At 39.1% G+C, this 23,031-nt stretch overlaps 1 protein-coding gene across 1 annotated transcript; it reads right to left on the bottom strand.

Annotated features, from left to right (window-relative positions):
- Nucleotides 1-210: 210 nt before the first annotated feature.
- Nucleotides 211-21,487, bottom strand: HMGCR (3-hydroxy-3-methylglutaryl-CoA reductase). The gene is made up of 20 exons (XM_002917210.4): nt 21,358-21,487; nt 15,802-15,989; nt 15,243-15,354; nt 14,871-14,958; nt 13,885-13,969; nt 12,867-12,972; nt 10,195-10,301; nt 9,968-10,084; nt 9,403-9,563; nt 9,033-9,280; nt 8,652-8,830; nt 7,220-7,414; nt 6,259-6,417; nt 5,952-6,109; nt 4,905-5,010; nt 1,676-1,846; nt 1,239-1,379; nt 1,002-1,160; nt 407-561; nt 211-265 (listed from the first exon to the last, which is right to left on the bottom strand). The coding sequence occupies exons 2-20, from the start codon at nt 15,964-15,966 to the stop codon at nt 211-213; spliced, it is 2,667 nt and encodes an 888-aa protein (XP_002917256.1). The 5' UTR covers nt 15,967-15,989; nt 21,358-21,487.
- Nucleotides 21,488-23,031: the final 1,544 nt, after the last annotated feature.

Here is a 23,031-nt window from a genome sequence, read left to right as displayed (position 1 = left end):
TAAAGTACTGCGCTATTTTTAGATCTGAGAAATCTGCTTGGAAAGGAGGATCTCAGACCATTCTGAAAGAGCCAAACACCAAGCAGTCGTCTCACAGATCATGTCTATTCATCCTCAACATAACACCATATTGAGCTTTTTAATTCACAGATTTTATGTTAGTCCTTTAGAACCCAATGCCCATGTTTCAGTTCAGAGCCCTCAGGCTATTCAAGCAGCCTTCTTAGTGCAAGTTCCTTGGAGGTCTTGTAAATTTATCTTTGACCTATGGCAGAGAAAGACAAAGATATACAAAATATCAAGAACGCAGAACTTTAAGTTAGAACTACTGTATCTGCATAGTAGGTTTTTGTACTGCATCTCTGACGTATAGGGAAAACATGTTAAATAAATCTTGAAGTCTTACCTGTTGTGAATCATGTGACTTTTGACAAGATGTCCGGCTGCCAACGCTGCCATCAGCGACAGTTCCCCAGCCATTACTGTACCGCACACGATCCTGGCAAGCTGCCGGGCATTTTCCCCAGGATTGTCTTTGCATGCTCCTTGAACACCGAGCATCTGCAGCCAGGGACAGACATAGCAGAACTCACCCTTAGGGTCACGGCAACAACTTCCTTCTCTACCAGCTAAAAGAAGGGCAACTACAATGGCATCAAACCAGAACCAGACTCCAGTGAAGTACTCGATTTCCAAGATCTGACAGCCAGTACTGAAAATAATATATACCACAGTGAACAGAACATCCACAACCTGGTTTGCAGGGCACTCACTCAGAGTAGACGAACATTCACTTGCTATCTTAATCTACTTTCTCAATTTACTAAGCATACGCCTCAACATGCTTCCTTGGACACACTAGGTTAGGCTGGTGAGAAGCAAAAGAATGAAAAGCCCGGCTAAAATACAGGTGAGTGAGCAGTGATGGCAGGCAGAAACAGAATGCCAGCACGTCAGAACTAGGCTTGAGGTCAGCTGACTTTGGGGCTATGGTGTCATACCTGCAAACAGGCTTGCTGAGGGAGCAGGTTGGTCCCACCACCCACAGTTCCGATTTCTATAGATGGCATGGTGCAACTGATATACAAATCTTCATTTGTGGGACCACTTGCTTCCATTAAAGTAATACAGTTTGAACTACCAACATTTTGTGCTGCATCCTGAAAAAAATAAAAAGTAAAGTATAAAACTTCTCTTCCTTAGAAGTACAAAAGAGAAGTGGAGGCTGGAGCCCTCACCTGTCCACAGGCAATGTAGATGGCAGTTACTATATTCGCCGCATGGGCATTGTAGCCTCCAATACTCCCGGCCATGGCAGAGCCCACCAGATTCTTATTAATGTTGACCTCAATCATAGCTTCTGTAGTAGTCTTTAATACCTAGCAAACAGAGTTGTGCACATTTTACATGTTCCCCCGGAAGATTCAGGGCATGCTACCCAGATCTAACTCTCGGTAAAGCAAGAGAGTTTAGATCCGGCCCCACCGAAGCCCTGTCCTCAATAAGGAGTACAGTCAAGTTTTCATGTGAATGCCACACACAGATGAGCAAGATAGGATACAACAGTCATCTCTAACATAAAACACGCCCATATATTAAATTTTACTTAATATTCCTTTCCCTAATCTTTAACCCAATTAGAGAATAACAAGAAAATCATCATCCACTCACTCACTTCTCTGACAACCTTGGCTGGAATGACAGCTTCACAAACCACAGACTTTCCTCTTCCCTCTATCCAGTTTATAGCAGCAGGTTTCTTGTCAGTACAGTAGTTACCACTAACTGCTAGAATCTGCATTTCAGGGAAATACTCATGAAGTTTTGAAAGTGCCTTCTCTGTGCCCTGTCAACAATACAACAAAATTAAAATGCACAAAGTTACTTAGAGATCAGAGGCTTTATTTGTATCTAATAATATATTAATAAGTACAGTAACTATAATATTTCTAAATGCAATAAATATACTTCAAATAAAGTGAGCATAAGATAACAGCAGTTATTAGCCATCACAATGGTGAATTTCTCAGTCAGGTATAGACTCCTACTGTTTCTTTCTGGGAATGAAAACAAAGTTCTTTGTAGTCACTGATGAACAGGGATGTAAATGAGAATACTAAAATGGGAGAAGATATTTGCAAATGTCTTACCAGATAAAGGGCTACTATCCAAAATCTATAGAGAACTTATCAAACTCAACACCCAAAAAAAACAAAAAAGCCAGTCAAGAAATGGGCAGAAGACATGAACAGACATTTCTCCAAGGAAGACCTACAAATGGCCAACAGACCCATGAAAAAATGTTCAACATCACTTGGCATTAGGGAAATACAAGTCAAAACCACAATGAGGGGCGCCTGGGTGGCACAGCGGTTAAGCGTCTGCCTTCGGCTCAGGGCGTGATCCCGGCGTTGTGGGATCGAGCCCCACATCAGGCTCTTCGGCTATGAGCCTGCTTCTTCCTCTCCCACTCCCCCTGCTTGTGTTCCCTCTCTCTGGCTGTCTCTATCTCTGTCGAATGAATAAATAAAATCATTTAAAAAAAAAAAAAACCACAATGAGATACCACATCACATCAGTCAGAATGAGTAAAACGAACGACTCAGGAAATGACAGATGCTTGCGAAGATGTGGAGAAAGGGGATCCCTCCTACACTGTTGGTGGGAATGCAAACTTGTGCAGGCACTGAGTATGGAGGTTCCTCAAAAAGTTAAAAATAGAGCTACCCCATGACCAAGCAACTGCACTACTGGTATTTATCCAAAAGATACAAACACAGTGATTAAAAGGGGCACCTTTACCCCAGTGTTTATAGCAGCAATGTCCACAACAGCCAAAGTATGGAAAGAGCCCAGATATCCATCCACAGATGAACAAAGAAGAGGTGGTATATATACACGCACACACATACCATATATATATAGTGTACACACACACACACACACACACACACACACACACACACAGGAATATTACTCAGCCATCAAAAAGAATGAAATCTTGCTATTTGCAACAACATATGGAACTAGAGGGTATTATGCTAAGCAAGATAAGTCAATCAGAGAAAGACAAATATCGTATGACATCACTCGTGGAATTTTAAGAAACAAAACAGATGAACATAGGGGAAGGGAAGGAAAAATAAAATAAGATGAAAACAGAGAGGGAGGCAAACCAAAAGAGATGCTGAACTCTAGGAAACAAACTAAGGGTTGCTGGAGGAGAGGTGGGTGGGGGGAAAGGGATAATTGGGTGATGGGCATTAAGGAGGCCACTTGATGTAATGAGCACTGGGTGGTATATGCAACTGATGAATCACTAAATTCTACCCCTGAAACTAATAATACAGTATATGTCAACAAAATTGAATTTAAATAAAAAATTTTTTAAAGTTAAATTTAATTTAAAAATGAATTTAAAAATACTCAGAATATAATAATCATGTCACTGAGAGTAACTCAACCCATGATCAATGTCTAATAAATTACCTCTTCTAGTTATTCAAGTGTTACCCAAAAGCCCAAGTTACCAAGTCAGTAAAGAGAAGTCAGACATAAAAGTAAATCCTGTTGTAAATGAAAGTCATTGGGATTTACCTTACAAAAATGTAAACAAGACTTCCAATTAAGTGAAATTAATTCAACTAACAACACGTACCTCAATAATTGAAAACATACTGGCAATTAAAAAATAAACAGAACATATGTGATACAGAATTTACCATCTTAACTATTTTTAAGTGTACAGGTAAGTAGTGTTAAGTACATTCACACTGTGGTACAGCCCATCTCCAGAACTCTTTTCATCTTACAAAACTGAAACTCCAATCCCATTAAACAGCAACTCCCTATTTCCTTTCTCGTCAACCCCTGGTAACCATCCTTCCACTTCCTGTCTCTATGAATTTAACTAATCTAGGTACCTCATAAATATGAACTTGCATAGTATTTGTCTTTTTTGTTAACCAGATTATTTAACTTAGCAAGTGATCCTCAAGGTTCATTTAGCATATGTGAGAATATCTTATATTTATAAGGTTTAATTATAGCCCATTATAGGCACACACCACATTTTATTTATCCGTTCATCTGTCCGTGAACACTTGGGTTGCTTCTGCCTTTAGGCTATTGTGAATAATGCTGCCATGAACATGGCTGTACAAAAAAGTCTCTGAAACCCTCTTTTCAATTCTTTTGGGTAAATACCCAGAAGTAAAATTGCTGGATCATAATTCTCTTCTTAATTTTTTGAGGAACCATTGAACTGTTTATTTTTAAACAACGTTTAAAACCTACCTATTTAGTCACTATCCTCTTTCTCTTTCAGAACAGTCCTCATATACAGGTAAACCACAAAATGAATTTTGCTAACCTAATTGACTAACACATTGGTGAATGTGTTAATATTCACATTTGTGAATATTTGTAAATAACAAATATCAGTAGAATAAAATGTAAGCTATACACAATCTTCTTCTAAGGAAATAATTAAAATAAATGGATTATACACATGAACCTGGCCTCTTACATACAAGTCTTGAGGTATCTAGAAGAGGTGAGCTTTCAAGGGTCATAGGACAAAATTAAGAAGCACTAACCAAGATTCTTCCCAGCCTTTCTGAGTAGACCCAAAACACGTATAATGCCAAATCGAAACTAAACATATCAAATATAAATACTAGTCAAGAAATGCCTGATGAGTTATATGAATCAATATTTAGCTTTCAATAAAAATCTTTCAATCAATTAACCCTTGAGTAAGTACTATATATACATGACGTAAAATTCAAAAATTAAGGACATAAACATCAGGTCTGCTCCCCACTCTAATCTCCCTAACACTCGGTTCCCCTCCCCTGGGACAATCAGTGTTGCAAGTTCTAATACAGTCTATCCAGGCTCACCTTTGAAATCATGTTCATCCCCATGGCATCACCTGACCTGGACTGGAAACGAATATAAAGATTGCGACCGGCCATACTCATATGAAGTTTCTGTAGACGTGCAAATCTGTAAACAAAACCAAAGATTTTTTATTTTGTTATTTTGTTGAGAAGATGGAAGTTATCTTAAAAATCTAGCTCAGCTGATTTATTTTACGTGTAAGAGAATGCTCATGGAGATTACTTACTAAATGTATTTTCTTCTTTAGCTAAACATTATGTTAGAACACAAATTCAACCACTTCGCTCTTATATGCCGCAAGAGGAGAGGGCTGCAGCAGACAGCCATCATCACAGACCAACTTTAAAAGTCCAAAGTAAATAAATAAATAAACATATGAGCTTAAACTAAAATGGAGCTATCGATGGGGCGCCTGGATGGCTTAGTCAGTTAACTTTTGATTTCAGTTGAGTCACAAGCTCAGGGTCGTGGGATCGAGCCCCACCACGTCAGGCTCCATGCATTGTGAAGCCTGCTTGAGGTTCTCTCTCTCCTCCCTCTGCCCCTCCCTTCATTCATACGTGCACTCTCTCTCTAAAAAAATAAAATAAAACGGGACTATCGTTTGTACTAATTATGCTTCTTTATAAATTTAATTTTCTGTATTCAAAGTAAATCTACTACACAAATATTTACTTCTATCCTGCTTGGAAAATCTTTCTTTCCGGCAATTCCTCCTTAGGGCAATTCTAAGTCAACACTCTTCTAGGACAAAGTAACAGTCTAATCAGAGTGAGTTTTATAAAACCAACACAGAAACTTACTAGCTCCCACTGTTTTTTTCTATTTACTCCTATGGAGGTATGCATTTGGATCAACATTATGTCCCCACCCACATCCCCCAAACCAAGCATAAATATTACTCATTTTGAATAAATGGACTTAAAGTTAATATTTTGTTATGTCACCTGAAGCAGGCAGTATGTTAACAGTTACATTTAGCGACCACAGAAGATGACACTGGCTCTGAAATAAACATGAATGCATATACAAATCCCCACACGTACCTGCTGGTACTGTCAAAAGCCTCCTTCATCACTGTGAACCCTTCAGGTGTTTCAAGCCAGGCCTTCACTTCCGCAGAGTCACAAGCACGGGGAAGACGCACCACTGGGCCACGAGTCATCCCATCTGCGAGGATTCGACTGCTGGCGCCTCCACCAAGCTACGCAGAGGATGTTACAGAAGCACATGTTAATCCTGCAAACACTTCTGCTTGTTGCAAAAGGTGTCCTTGATTGTCTCCAAGTCTCTTCTCATTGCCTGGCCTAAGGGCCTATCTTAGAACAGGCAAAAATATAAATGCCAACTTACACCTATTGCTCGGCAGCCTCGATTAGTGCTGGCCACGAGACAACCTTCTGTTGTTGCCATCGGAACCTGAAACTCTTTTCCATCCAAGCGCAGAGGTCCTGCCACTCCAACAGGGATGGGCATATATCCAATAACATTCTCACAACAAGCTCCCATCACCTAAAAGGTAAAGTCAGGCACCAGGTGAATATCTACATTGCAAATACACAGCCCTTGCCGTTAATAGTTTTCTTCAAACTTAAACCTTTAGTTTATTCGTCAACAAAATCTTTTATTTATTCTTTTTTTTAAAGATTTTATTTCTTTAAATAAAAGAAATTTATTTCTTTTATTTATTTCTTTATTCAGGTGAGAGAATCTCAAGCAGACTCCCTGCTGAGCACCGAGGCCAACACGGGGCTTGATCTCATGACGCTGAGATCACTGCCTGAGCTGAAACCAAGAGTTGGGACGCTCAACCACCTGAGCCACCCAGGCGCCCCTTTTACTGTCTCTTTAGAAGTAAATTATTTAAAAAGTACTTGAATGCCTGGATGGTTCAGTCAGTTAAGCCTTCGGCTCGGGTCATGATCCCAGGGTCCTGCGATCGACTTCCGTATCGGGCTCCTTCAGCAGGGAGCCTGCTTCTCCCTCTGCCTGCCGCTCCCCGCTTGTGCTCACAAACACACACACTCTCTCTCTCTCTGACAGATTAATTAATTAAATGCCTTTAAAAAAAAGTATTTAAAAATACTAAAATCACTGAGGAACAACTATAAACAACAGGAAAAATATTTTTAATTTCTAGGACCTACAATCATAAGCAGAATACAAAAACACACTAAAATGATTTTTTAAAAATGTCTTATAACACTGTGTACATATAAAAGACTAGTCAAGAAAAACACTAAAAAGCTTAAGAGTAAAGCTACAAGAATAAAAGCTTCAAAGCAAACTTTCCCAAACCAAGAAAACAACATACCAAGGAGTAATTATAGTCCCTATACGGTAGATACTGGAGAGAAGAAGGCTCTGGAAGTTTTCTGGAAAGTAACTGTCGGCGAATAGATACACCTCGTTCGTGGGTTTCCATCAGAGTTTCCAATTTGTAAGCTGGGATGTGCTTAGCATTAACTAATTGGATGATCTCAGCATCACTAAGGAATTTTGCACCTTTCTAAAGAAATGAAAGAAAAAAAATGGAAGGGATTGGTGGGAAGGGGATGACAAAAAAACTGAAGAAGTGCATTTCATATTCTTCATAACAAATAAATCATTTAATACAATCTCTCAGTAGAGGAGAACCCAAAGAACTTTTGGAGTTCTAAAGGAGATGATTCGAATGAAAATAAGAATATCGAAATGAAAGCAAATTCCTTATAAAAATGACACTTAGGGGTGCCTGGGTGGCACAGCGGTTGGGCGTCTGCCTTCGGCTCAGGGCGTGATCCCAGCGTTATGGGATCGAGCCCCACGTCAGGCTCCTCTGCTATGAGCCTGCTTCTTCCTCTCCCACTCCCCCTGCTTGTGTTCCCTCTCTCGCTGGCTGTCTCTATCTCTGTCGAATAAATAAATAAAATCTTTAAAAAAAAAAAAATTTTAAAAAAATGACACTTAACAAATGTAAAACCAAAACACTAAATTCTTCAGGTGAAGTTTGTAGAAAAAAAAATTCACAATTAAGATTCTGAATCCCATCCTCTAAATTTTGTTAACCCTGTATATAGCAAGACAGTTCAAATATCAATACACACGTTAATAGGAACGAGGGAAAGTGAAAGAAAAACCTGATGCGACTCTCACTCATGTGCACATAAATTAAGAATGAACCAGGTTAGGCAGATACAGATGGAACACAATGTTCACACTAAAGCATGAACGGACTCATGGTCATGCAGGCAGAACACCCATTCACATGCCGGAAAGGAAAACAAGCTTCCTCGTGAGCATCAAGCTTACTTTAAAAGCAAAACCAAAAACAAACAAACAAAAAAAAACTCTTCTGTCTTTGAAGCTCATTTTTGAGTTAAGCCTTTTCTAGGCCCCAAAACTCAGGAGAACAGAGTAGTGGCTTATCTCTCTGGCAAACACTAATAAAATACAAAGAGCATTGACTTTGAGTCTGTAAATCCTGGACTCCTGATCCCAGCTTTTCCATTCCTAAAAGTATTACTTTGGGAAATACTTAAGCCTCCTGGAGCCTCAGTTTCTTCTCTGAAAAATGGAGATAATTCCAACTATCTCACAAGGTTGTGGGAAATAAATAGATAAGGCCACTACCTATAAACCACACAACACAGCGCCCAGAACTCGTAGGAACTCAGGAGCTCTAACTTCTGCCCTTCCTCTAATTAAATAAAAAGCTCCTTTTCTTAAGAAAGATACAAAGCTTGAGTTAATTTTATTTTCCTCACCTCTGCATTCCCAAGTATCTGTAGACATTCTTCATTAGGTCGAGGCTCCATGGGGAGTTCAATTTCAGGTTCCTGTGTCTCTAGTTCCAGCGAAGTATCAAGCGAGGAGGAATCACCAACCACAAACGTAGCTCTGTTTGGGGTGTCAGTTTCTGCCACTACGGGTTTTATGACCTCAACTGTTCAAGAGATCAAAAGAAATCTCACAACTGCGAACATACGTTTTGTTTTGTTTTTTCTTTCCCCCCTACCACACCCTGGAGACCCCGAGCCCAGTCCTAGAAGACGGTGGGAAGGATGTGAACATAAGTTTTAAAATGAACTCAATTTCTTGACAAATCAGTATTGGAAGAATAGAAAGTAAAGAGAACAAGAAATCACCTTTTCTTTCTCTCTTTATCCTTGTCTCCTCCTCCGCTGCATGGACTTGCTGGCTATTTCTGACCAGTATAGGTTCACGTCTACAACAATCATCTGGGACTTTTTTGGGAGTCGCTACAGGAGCTGTAATAGGGTTTTTTAATGAGAGTGTTGATTCTGTCTCAGCTTGTTCAAAGAAGATGTACTTGACAGCCAGGAGGAGAGCTAAACTTAGGGTAATAACTTGCTCAATATCCATGCTGATCATTCTAAATAAAAGAAAGCAAATTAAAATGTTATTACTCAGAAATAAAAAAAAAGCCATAATCTAATAATAGCACCACAGGGTGCTATTATTAATACACAACAAAGCAGGTCTCAGGTAACTTACTTAGAGAGGTAAAACTGCCAGAGGGAAACACTTGGTTCAATTCTCTTGGACACATTTTCATCCAATCCTAAAGAAACCTTAGAATTTTCCGCCGTACTGTTTTGAGGAGAAGGATCAGCTATCCAGCGACTATGGGCATGAACAAGGACCAAGCCTAGAGACTGAAATAAAATGTTATAAATTATGTATCCTCTGCATATCAATGGCACCTAAACTTCTCATCCTTAACATCTGGATAACCTAATACTATGTCCCATGGCCTCCCCTTAGCATGAAAAGACAGACCCATGTTTGCTCTGTGACTAAAGCAGTGGGCCAGTGAACTACTGAAAACACTGCAAAGAACAGGTTTTCAAAGGTAAAGTGGAGGAACTTGAAAAATCTGTTTAGGGGAGAGAGATGAGAAGCCTCAAAGAAATGAGAAACAAGAAAAAAAAAGGAAGAGAAACATCGATGAAAGAGACAACAATTGTAGAAAGACAATAGGAGGAGAGAAAAAAGTCAAAAAGCAAAACATGACATTGGAACTAAAGATACTAAACGGAGAAGAAAACTGTGTAATTACCATAATCATCTTAACTCTCTGAGTGACAGGATTTGGTTTATTTTCTTCTTCTTCTAAAACTCGAGCAAAATGGCTCAGTTGCCAAATTGGACGACCCTCACGGCTTTCCCGAGAAAGCTACGAAGCAAACCAGTGTTACATTAGAAGGCACTGATTTTATTTATGTGAACAGATGTGATGGGAAACATTACTCTTCTACTAATGCCATCAATAAGAACTGCTCTTACCTCTAAAACCAAGGAAACGCAAGCTGGGAAGAAAGTCATGAACACGAAGTAGTTGGCCAGAACTGACATGCAGCCAAAGCAGCACATTATTTCAAGTTGACGCACCCCTGGTTGGAGAAAAATTAAATGTATAATTAGTAAAGTACATGTAGTTTTGATAGGGCATACACCACAGGGACTTTTCCTCTAAACAGACAAATAAATATGAGTAGATTAAGCTCTTTGCTATCTACGGGAAGGAGGAGGAGGAACTCTGAGGTGATGCCAAGCCTTAGAGCACAGCAGGAATAGCTCCCTCAAGGAAAGAGAACTTGTCTTCTCTCATGTCTCAAACCTGTCACAATGCCAGGCACAGTTGCTGAACTTAAATACACATCTGATGATCCCCTTTATGAAATGGTAGTACTCTGTTTTGAAATAAGAATAACAAGGCCAGGCTACACTAATGTGCAAACCTCCCACAGTTAAGACCCAATTCCACTCTTTACCAGAAAAGCAATTCACCTGTGGACCAGAGACTTTAAAAAAAGTAAAACTTACTACCATCTATGCCATTCCTGATACAGTACCATAATAAGACGTTATATGTACTACTGAACTCTAATTTCAGTATACTCTCTATTGTATCTATTTAAGTTCTTATAATTTTGGTTAATTTCACCCATCTGTTTGAAAAATTAAAATAATGTACAAACGCAACTCAAGATCCAAAATTAACGAACATTACACTGCAAAATGTTTAAGGTATCACTTGGTAATCTTCTCAAATAGACGGTAACAGAATTTTAGAGCTCAAAAAGACCTTTGATTAACAAATCCTATTCCCTCAACATTACAAATAAACTTGAATATAAAACCAATTTCTGATGTCATTCATATTAAATACAAAAATGTTTTGAAATGTAAATAGTTATTCCCTCATCTTATAAAACTGCTAACTAGAATATAAGAAACTCAACAGTATATTTTATTTTTGACTTATTATAGATCATTTGACTAATAAAATGAAAACACACTGTATTTTTCTTAAAATTCTACAGCATTGTGTCAACTATACTTCAAAAAAAAATTTACAGCAATTACCCTGAAATGTGGAGATTCAAGAGAATATACAACAATAAAAACATTATGAACAAACTATACTTTACACAGTAGCTAAATGTCATCTTTTCTAACTTGAGACCACAGAAACAATACTTGACCAATGCCTTTACCACTTAGTTATCAGCTGTTTCCCTCTGTACAGCAGTAACTACTACTGTTGCCATATGTCCCAGGCATTCCTCCTTACTCCATCTCAGAACAGTCTCTCTGTGCCACTCTGCTACTACACAAACAGCACCAATCTATATACTTCCAAGATGTTAAACTTTTTTCCTTTTTAGTGGATTTCCAAAGGGTTACTTCCTCATTAATATGTGTTAAACCTGTCCTTTTCTACCCTAAGCCAAATCCCTAATTATAGCATTTCTGTATAGCTGTATATGTCTCCAAACTGGCTTTTCCAATTATAAATCTCATCATGTCCTTTGTCTACTTCTCTGACCCAGCATGGCAAAATTCATCACCCTACTTTCCACATCAGTTTCAAGTGAATAACCTTGGTTTCATGGCCTACTACCAGTTCCCGGCTAATCTTCTTCACCTTCACCTTTATTTGAATAAAATCACATAGGTATATTTTCACCTAATCAAAAACATTTTTCTTGATTGTGTGGTGGTTTAATAACTGTATCTTTATCAAAACTCAAAACTATACCTCAAAAGTAGATTTTAGGGAATGTTCATTTTTTTAAAAAGATTTTACTTATTTGTCGGAGAGAGAGAGAGAGAGCACAAGCGGGGGCAGTGGCAGGCAGAGGGGGAAGCAGGACTCGATTCCAGAACGCTGGGATCATGACCTAAGCCGAAGGCAGACACTTAACCGACTAAGCCACCCATGCCTCCCAAGGAATAGCCTAGAACTGTAGTTACAAAGGGTAGCTCCCTGAGAAAGCCATAAAGTCTAGTCTTAATGATTAGGAAACCTTAACAACAGCATGATATATTCATTCTGGCAAATTCCCATGCCAGGCCACAATTTTTGTCCTATATCATGGAGTCCTATGTTTGATATTTAGCATCTAACTCTCTACTATCCAATTAAGGATTAAGAAACATGTGTTGAGACTAATGCTAGGTACTTGCAAAGATGTACTGTACCATCTGATTAAATCTTCCCTACCAGCCTATTAGGTGGATCTAATATAGATCTGGCCCACTCCTGACTCTTCACTGTCTCCTACATGACAATTAAAACACAAGGAACCAAGTCACTAATTTAGTCTGGGCAACACCAGGTGCTGGAAGGTGCTTTCCAGATGAACCGTGGAATACAATCTTGGTTAAAAACTAAACAAAAAAACAAATGCAAACACTACTAAATCATGAGAAGAGTCAAGCATAGAAAGAGAAGGTGGCATTAGTGAAAAATAAATCAGTAACCTGCTACTAAGTTTTCACTAAAGCAGACAAAGTCAGATAAACCCACATGCTCATTCAATTAAAACCTTTTAAGAGTAATGTCAGACTTTTAAAGTCAGAATTTAAGAATAACCAATGCAATCTAAGATGTTCCTTTTTCCCTTCATCTACAAACTTATTTTAAAATATATTTATAATTGCTTACAAACCTGACATGGTACCAACTCCAATCACCAGACATTCTACAAGAGCATCAAGGGTGAATGTTGGACCTAAAATTGCCATTCCACGAGCGATGTTTTCCCGCACTTCATCCTAAAACACAAACCAAACGTATCAGTAAGGGTAAGGTACAAAACAACTTTCAAAAACATTAGAGAGCATCCTAGGGCCTCTAAAATCTAATTTGCTATACAAAGAGTAAAAGAGACAATATAATACCACTAACAGGCATTCCAGACGCAACGGATTAAGAAAAAGGTCATGTACAGTGTCCTGCTTTCCCTTTCCACTGAATGAGATGCTACTGGGAAGATTCCTCTGGGGCGGTGCATCAATCCTGCCATTTAAATACCACATAATGAAATACTATAATGTTTTATATTTGGCTACCATTGACAGTTCTTAGTTGCAAATTTTTTGAGACCTTGTTAACATTATTTAACCTAAACCATATTTTCGTCAACATGCTCAAGTGGTTGAGACATTCATCAAATACATAATCAAGGCAGAACTGCATGCTATTTTATACTCAGGTACTCTGCTGCAAGATTATTAAAAATGTTAGTTTATTTAAAGTGACTAATGAACACCAAGATAAAACTTTAGATGGAAAATAATGCTAGGGTTAATGCTGAAGTGTTAGAAATAAATCTACCCTGAGACTCTCTTCTATTACATCCTGTCCTGTTCTCTGATAGGTTTCAATAGGTATATACCCTTACTTACCCAAAAGTCTTACTACCTTAATTCCTAAAACCTTCAAATAGGAAAATGGGGAAGATTCCAAATTCCAGAAGCTATGGAATTATAATTAAGTTGTTAGGTAAATGGGACAGTTCCTGTGGCACCTAGAAAGACCAGTCTTAAGACTTGAAAATTAAACTTAAAACTGTGGGCAATTCCTGAATCTTAAACTATGAAGAGACTATTAATGCTTTCTATTAATGTAAACAAACCGAAAAAAAGGAATACTATTAACATTCATGTCTTTAAAATAATACTTACCTGTGAGTTGGAACTGAGGGCAAACTTTGCTAGAGCACTTGCTCTGGAAAGGTCAATCAAAAGAAGGAAAAAGGGCAAAGCTTCACTGGAAAAAAAAAATCAAGATGATCAGGTACATTTAACAGGAAAAAATGTGGCTTAAAAATACTTTCTAAAATAAAACAACTGCTTCACACACTGTATGATTCTTTAGTATGTGTACCTTTTTGCAGCCCAAAAGGTACACCTTACACTCACTCCCCTTTGACATCACGAAAGCTAAATATATGCATTGCTCAAAATATTTATAAATGTAAATGTATTTACACAGAAATACTTTTTAATAATTTTATAGCAAAATATCATCCTAAGTAAAAAAAATATATCCTTGAATGAACATGGGGGGGAAAAAGTAGAACATATATAATTTTTTAACATTTAATCACTATTTGTGGAAGGGTAAACTATTAACAAGCTTTCTGAAGAGACACTTGGCAATAAGGGCACTCAAAAACCCTAAAAACTTACACAGCCACTATCTCACTCCCGGGAATATATCCTAAGAATGAATATGAACACAAGTTTAGCCACACAGACATTCTTCACAGTATTATTAATAGAGGACATTAAATAACCTAACAATCCAATCCTAGAGGATTAAGTAAATGAACTACAATATATTCATTCAGGGGAATACTAAACAACCAACATAAATAATTTAGTTTAGCAATACAGAAATGCAAAGATGTCGATAAACTATTATTACGCATAAAGAAGTTATAAAGGCATAAAGAAGTTAAATGATCGCAGAATTTTTAAGTGTAAAAAAAAGTAGGAAAGGATATATACCAAAATGTTAACGGCTATTAACATTAGCTAAATGACAGCATGAAAATTTTCCTCATATTTCCTATAAACTTTTTGAAATGTATATAATACTTTATAACTTGGAGAACAGTTCTTAATATATTTTGAAAAAAATGTGTATTTAAGTTTTAAATACTTACTTCAAGCCTGTCAATTCTTTATCTAAGAAATGAATGACAACTGTACTGAACACAAAACTAGAGAAAATTGTGAAGAGGCCAGCAATACCTAAAATGACAAAATTCAAATGGAAAAAAATCACCCTTTATTACAAAAATAGTAACATACAATCTCATATAATATTCTGAAAGACATGTTATTTTCTCCAGATTATTAATATCTCAAATATCAGAATATTTACTCCCAATAGGGAAACCACTAAATGAGTGCACAGTGCACTTTAAGCAATATATACATTTCCATATATATGATTTGAACAAACAAAATTATGTATTCACAAAGCAAATCAAAAATTTGATAGCACAAAGAAGCTAAATGTATAAAATCATTACCCAAAATATATTTTGATCCAAGTTGACGTAAATTCTGGAACTGGAAGTAAATATACAGGATTGCTATGCATCGTGTTATTGTCAGAATTATAATGTCACTGCTTAACACATCCTATTGGAAGAGACAGGAAAAAATATCCCAATAGTTGTACCTTTTAAAATAAGCAACTAAAAGTAAGAATTTTTATTTTGTATGCATCATTAGTTTGTATATTACCATAAAATATAAATATAGGCACGACACAAGTCAAATAAAAATACTAAACATGCAACTCAAAAATTAAATCCAATTTTTAAACAACCCACTGTTTAAAGCCAATCATTTTTCTGTTGTCACTTTTAAAGCTATTATTTTCTCAAGTAAAGTCGATTACAGTCATTTTATGCAGAAAAGGCAAAAAGTGTATTTCCAAACTACATAAGTAAATAGAAATTGAGGTAAGTTCATGAATACTAAGGTAAAGATTTTACTTGTAACTTTTCTGATTATATGGTCACTAAGAGGAATCTTCAGAAACCGAAAACGTAATTTAGTCAATATCAAATTAATTTCACAAACCTCTTCAAACTTCGGACACTCATAATTCCAACCACAGATCTTATCGTTACCAGTAAACATGTTCATGGACATCATACAGATGGTCAGTGTCACTGTCCCCACTATGACTTCCCAGGGATGAGAGGCCACAAAAAGGCCGTGCATTCGGAAAAGTCTTGACAACATTGTAGCTACAGAATTCTTGGGTCCTGAAAGGAATATCAAGTGTGAGGAATATTAGGCTGAGTACACAGCTCACTGTATTTTTAGGAAAAGATTTTAAGATTTTTCACTGTAAACACTGCTTTTGTAGGCATGGTGTCTTATACATATGAATAACACTATTTGATAGTGTTCTTTATTAGTTCTAGAAAATAATTATAAAATTAAAATAAGAGGACTCTGATATTTTTTACTCACAAAACTTAAATCCTCTAGTAGTCACTACCAACCAACTTAAAACTAGCTATTTCTTACGAGCTGTATGAATTCAAGCATTTATGAGGAAACCAAATAAATATTTCAGCCTATGCTATTATCTGAGCCAAGGAGGAAAGCAATAAAGCAGGGGGGGAAAAAGTGAGAAACAACTATTCACATTTGTTTTCTAATTACCCTGGTATAAAATGCCCATAAGCACCCGCTGCATTCTCCACATTCCGGTTATGCAAAAGGCAAACATCAAACAATCTACTCGCTGAGTGTCCTCCTCAAAGGCAGGGGCCCACTAGGCTTTTCCAACCCATCCAACATATGGAATAATGTTACCAGCAAAATGATGTTTAATAAAACTTAATACCCTTGCTGTCACCAGAGAAAAGTCTTTTCCAAATTTTACAGCTAATAAAATGCCACAACAGTACTGGAGGAAGAGGATGGCTGGCCAATGTCTATGACATTCAAAAATTCCCAACAGAACATACAGGTAGTTTTTTTTTTTAAGATTATTTGAGCGAGAGAGAAAAAAAAAGAGAGAGAGCACACAGAGGGGCAGGGGCAGAGGGAGAGGGAGAGGGAGAGAGAGAGAGAGAGAGAGAGAGAGAGAGAGAGAGACGATCCCAAGCAGACTCTCCACCGAGCACAGAGCCTGACGTAAGGCTCAATTTCATGACCCTGAGATCACCCCTGAGCGGAAATCAAGAGTCAAAAGCTTAACCAACTGAGCCACCCAGACGCCCCTGGAGAACATACAGGTAATTTTGATCAAATGACTACCATGCCTAAACTTCCCCATGTCTGTTGGCTAAATTACAATAATTTTGATATTCTGATTTTTTAAAAAAAACTGATAGAGTCACTGGTCTCTAACACAGGAACTTGTAAGCCTTCTTAAACTAAAATTAATGCTTACAATAAAGCATATTTAACTACCCATAAAAATCTATTTCAAGTTAAGATTTAAAAAGTAAGGCTACTGACTGACACACTGGCAAGAATTCAAATGAATCTTGTGCTCATGGTAATAACTAAGAAAATGACTCATTTGTTGAAGACAGAAAATTTAAAGGCAACAAATGAAGAAAAAGAAAGTTAATTACTCTATCTAAAGGGTTAGGGGAAAGAAAATTAAGAGTAGCTTTTAGGAACCAAAGCAATTCCTGAACATCATCCCCCACTGGGTCACACGATGCTCCCCCCACTTCAGCTGCACCAGGCCCCCACTGGACAGCTGGCTGTCCCACTGCAGGTGACAACCTTTCACAGGGTCAATTCAATCATGAAATCAACTTGTGAGTCAGAACAAACATTGTTTAATAAAATAGAATAGAAAAAAATAGCTGTAGGTAAAAATATAGCACGGGTGGGTATTATTTCTTAAGTACATGAGTGTGTGTAGTTCCAACATAACATGCATTACTTACTGTGGGTCTCAATTTTAAAAAGCTGGCAGTCACTAAGTTCTATAAATGTGGCATGCATCTGCCTGTGTTTATTCATGCTTTTTCAACCTTCCTCCCTGAGTCTTGTTCATTTTATCCTCCAGAACCTTGCACCCACACCCAGCAGTTGCTCAACAAAAACCTGCTTAATTAAAAATAAACTCATAAACTACAGTAGCATGTATTTTATTGACCAATCTTGAAATAGCCCTAAAAATGACTTTAAGCCAACAAGATATAAATATAACTGCCCACCTGCTAGCACTGCCCCCCACCCCCGTTAGAGCATTCAGGGAACATATTAAAGGGAAATGGGGTAGGGAAGAGAGGCTACATTGTATACCCTGTTTTAAAAAATGAACAATAGGGGCGCCTGGGTGGCGCAGTCCTTAAACATCTGCCTTTGGCTCAGGGCGTGATCCCGGTGTTCTGGGATCGAGCCCCACATCAGGCTCCTCCGCTAGGAGCCTGCTTCTTCCTCTCACACTCCCCATGCTGTGTTCCCTCTCTCACTGGCTGTCTCTCTGTCAAATAAATAAATAAAATCTTTAAAAAATTAATTAATTAATTTTAAAAAATGAACAATAACAAAAATAGTTTCTATTAAATGAGCAGGGACTTGGACTTTGAGCTTTGGAAAGTGTTAATCGTATATTAGATCTGAATCCTACTTCATTACAACCAAAAGCCTCATAAAAGCCTAGATTTTCAGGACAGTTTTCTAACACATAACATCCTTCTTATATTTAAAAACAAAAAACAAACCCCTACAAACTGGTCTCAAGGATCAATTAGCATCAATGTTTCAGAAAATGAATCAACTAAAAATACATATCAACACTAGGTTAAAACGATTTCTAACACTCTCTCCCCACCAAGTAACTCTCAACTTAGATTATTCCCTATTAAGTCAATGCATTCCTCACTATTAAAAAGTTAATTCAGTTCAATTAAAATCTCAGCTGCTAGCAGGAAGGCACCCCAATTTGACCACAAATTGGTTTAGCATCATTAACCCATAATTATTTATTAGGCACATTATGTTGTCCCTTTAAAAGATTTCATGGTAGCATTGTCAATTCTGGGACATTTCTTTCCTAGGTATAAACTCATCTTTGCAACATTCAGAAAAAAATTATAGATGATTCTGTGAACCAGCCCCAAACACAGAGAAGCTCACCTCTTCGGAAATAAAAAACTTAGTAAAAGAACATACAAGGTGTGTAAAAAATAACCATAATTGTACACCATCTCATTTCTCAAGAGCACCCTGCCCATTTCCCTGTGATTATGCAAAGTATTTAAATGAGAAAGAATCCAGTCTTCCACCTTCATCAGCAGTTGCAAGTGGCGTAAGCAGGCTATGGGACAGCTCATGCAAATTCAATGGACACTATTTAGGCCATGCTGCAGTAAAAACGTTTTACTTTGAAAAAAAAAAAAATCAAGCTAAACAGGCAATGTATGCCTTACTTATGCACACTGAAATATGCCAAAAACATTTCACAGATTCTTCAAAAGAAAAGATGATTTAAATTCAATGGAATCCTCAAACTCCAGTCCAGTGTGTTATAGAAACCACCTACCACAGCCAATTGCAGAAAAGGATGCTTTGGCACCCATCTCTCTCTCTTTCCTCCCACCCTGCACTCCTCCTGCACTATACATCCTAGCATTTGATTATACACTAACTTACACAGCTCTCAAATTAATTGCTGTGTACATTTTGACTCTTTGAAGAAAAGAACCATGTCTTACACTGAATCATTTTTAGTTCCAACAGGATCTAGCATTCTGTTGCTCAACCTAGTATCCTAGGGGGAAAAAAATCTTATGCTGGAAATCAGGAAACCTGGATTCTACACCCCATTCTATTACACACTTGTGAGTAATTCACATCTTTCTTTATTTTTTAAGTCACATCTCTCTTTATTCACTTACTAAGACTGAGATCCAAAGTTCTTTGACAAAGACAAGTGTTAAGTGGAACCATAGGAAACTACTACTTTTGTAAGTTAAAAAAAAAAAAAAAAAGTCAAATTTCAAATACCTGCCTGCAATTTCATATGGGTCAACCTAAACAGATATTGATATATAAGCAGTTATCCACCCATGGTTTAAAAAGTAGATTATAGGGGCGCCTGGGGGCTCAGTCCTTAAGTGTCTGCCTTTGGCTCAGGGCATGATCCCAGGATCCTGGAACTGAGCCCCACATTGGGCTCCCTGCTTGTGTTCATCTCTCGCTGCCTCTCTGTCACATAAATAAATAAAATCTTTAAAATAAATGAATAAATATAAATAAATAAAAAATAAAAAGTAGATTATACAAGAATAAGAAGGGCACGTGTGAGCACATTACACACTTCATCCTGAAAGGCTCATGCTACACATGAGCCTCATATGTTAATGATTAATCTTTGAACATTTTTTAAACTTCATGTTACTAAATCTCATTTGTCCTTACTACCAAGTTTTATCACAAATCCTGGAAAGACCCAACAAAGCAGGCCCTCAAAAACCAGTCGATCCCAGAGTACGCTCCAGGCCTTTGCCAGATTACCTCTAAATCAGAAACTGTCCCTCACTGCATGGAGACTAAAATATATTCATGAGCAAAAAAATACATTCTCCGCATTAAGATGATGAAATTATGCATGATTATTTAATATAGCCAGAAACAAATGTTTCCTATGACTTCTCAGGACCAACTCTAAGACGGCATGTCCTCAACCAAGCTATGAAGTATTTCAGACGACCATTTAAGATGGAGTACATCTGCCTTCTCCTACCGCAGAAACTGACTATTCTATATTTGAACCTCCAAGGTCTTCCCTAACCCAAACCAAATAACTCTGAAAAACACACAAGATCTGGGCTCAACTACCTCAGCACCAAGCCTAAAGCCCCTTACAAAAAAAAGAAAAATGAGGAGGGAGAAGGGGGTGGGGGTGAGAAGTAGAAGAAAAATTCTTTAAGTCCTTGGGCAAGTCCCTACATTGGGCTCCGCATCCTCTCAACTCGTCTCTCCTGACCCGGCGCTTCTCTGCACATCCACGGTTCTTTCTTGGCTCTGTGTCAGTCAGCAGCAATTTTATGGAAATCTTCCCCCATCACTTTAAAGAAAGGTGCTGACCGAATAGCAGCGCCTGGGCTTCTGAACGCCTGCACCTGATAGACCTTCTCGCGGCCTCTCTGCTAGCTGCGGGCCCCGCACCTCACACACACGCACTCTCAGCATTTCTCGAATCGAAGGGCTTCCGAGGTCACTGGCACCCTTTCCGCCCCGATGATCTTGACTACCAGCCTACAAAGACTACTTCGGACTGTGCGGGCGACCGCGGCTACGCCCCGCCGGTCCACTGACGGTGACGACGGCAGCCAAGAAGCCCGCCCGCCGCCCGCCGCCCGCCCCTCAGGCCCAGCCTGGCCGCCGGGCTCCCCCAGCACTGGTGCGGGCCGCCACTCGGCCGGCCGCGCCTCAAGGACGTCTCCTTACAGTCTCCGCTGGAGCGGGCCACCACGCCCGCAAAGCCGCCACTGCACCTCCCGCCAGGTCCGCAGGAGCTGCCGGCTGCCCCTTCTCAAGGCCAGGCGGAGCCCGAGAACCACCATCAACCCGACCCTAATCCCGCTTCCACCCACCACTGTCCCGCTCCCCGCCGCCCCGGCCCCCCTTCGCTGCCACCGCCCGCCTCACCTCCGGATCTCACTAGAGGCCACCGAACCAGGGCGCCGGCGCTCCGACTGTCTCCAGTCAACGGAGACGCGAAGCGGAAGGAACCTTCGCCACACGCACACTCGGGGCCGGCTGAGCCTACGACCAATGAGAGAGGATCGTCCGATCGTCTAACCAATCATCTGGGCGCTGCTCGGCCTCACGGGGCTACGTCACGAACGGTCGCCTTAACAACCTCCCACAGCTCTTGCTGCTGCGGAGAACGGGCACCGCACCATCTCTCACCATGGCTCGGCCAACCAATAGCCAGTCGAGTCCCAGAATTAGGGCCTGCCTATTGGTCCAAGGGCCATGGGGGCGCAAGCATGGAAGCTGCACAGGCGAAGGCGATAGGGGATCTGGCGGGTGGAGTGTCCTACAGGCCAGAACCTGACCTGTGGCCGTCCTGTCTGCCAGAGTACTATGGGAAGCACCAGTGGGAAGCAGGATTGTGGGGTGACGATAAACGCAGGGTCAGGTTGGGGGTAGAAAGCCCGGTTACTTAGTGGAGAGAGAGGGAGCTGGAGAGAAGAGGTGAACCTGAAAAAAGAGACTGTGGCAGCGAGGTGCAACCCAAACCTCAAAGCCGACCCATATTCAAAATCTAAAACGACACCTTCCTGCGACTTACCCATCCGTATAAATAGTTCCAGTCACTGGGGCCCCTCAGCACAGTGCTTCTGTGTGGAGCGTCTCCTCCATTCTCTCTGCCCTCCCCTCTCTGCAGGCCTTTATTATCTCTTAGACAAAATAGCGCAATAGCCTCTTGTATCAGGTCTCTCCACTCCTGGGCACTTCCACCTTAGGATCCTGTTATTCCATAGGCCTGCCCCCTGGAATTGCTCATTGTCTATTGGATTCCAGAACCTGACACCAACAATATGTTCCCACCCCACATTTCTTATGTATCTCTCGTTACTTACTGTATCAACCCTCCATTTCAGCTAAGAGTAACTGGCCTTTTTTTCAGTCACACTCAGAACCTTTCTACCTCTCTGCTAACGTTCTCTTTGCTTTATCGGGACATGCCTACCCATTTAATTGTTGAAATTCTAACTACTTTAAGGACCATTTCATATGCCACCTCCTTTCTTGATTCCCTCAAACACATTTCATTCTTCCCTACTTTGAACACTCATATTTCCATAATATTCTGTGACTTGTCTTATATTATTATGTGGAAATTTCTTAAGAATAGGAATTATAGGGGTGCCTGGGTTGTTCAGTCAGTTAAGCATCTACGTTTGGCTCAGATCATGATCTCTGGGTCCTGGGATTGAGCCCCCCCCCCAGCTCCCTGCTCAGCGGGGAGCCTGTTTCTCCCTCTCCCTTTGCCACTCCCCTTGTTTGTTCTCTCTCTCTCAATAAATAAATAAACAAACAAATAAATAAAATCTTTAAAAAAAAAAAAAAGAAAGAAAGAAAGAACAGTTATTATAATCCACCGAATTTTTAAAGCCCTGTATTTTGAAACACAGTCCCTGGAACATACTATACACTCAGTAGGAGTTTTAGTGAACTATCACCTTCCTAAATTTTTATAATCCTTATAAAACAGATATTATCTCCACTTACCTAAAAAAGTTAAGCAACTTGCTACAGATCACTTGATAATAATTAGGAAAACTGGGATTTGAGCCCACATCTAAAGCTTAT

The sequence above is a fragment of the Ailuropoda melanoleuca genome, chromosome 3, assembly GCF_002007445.2.
Source record: "Ailuropoda melanoleuca isolate Jingjing chromosome 3, ASM200744v2, whole genome shotgun sequence".
In the NCBI taxonomy this organism is placed as follows: Eukaryota; Metazoa; Chordata; class Mammalia; order Carnivora; family Ursidae; genus Ailuropoda; species Ailuropoda melanoleuca.
This window is presented reverse-complemented; position numbering and strand designations above follow the sequence as displayed.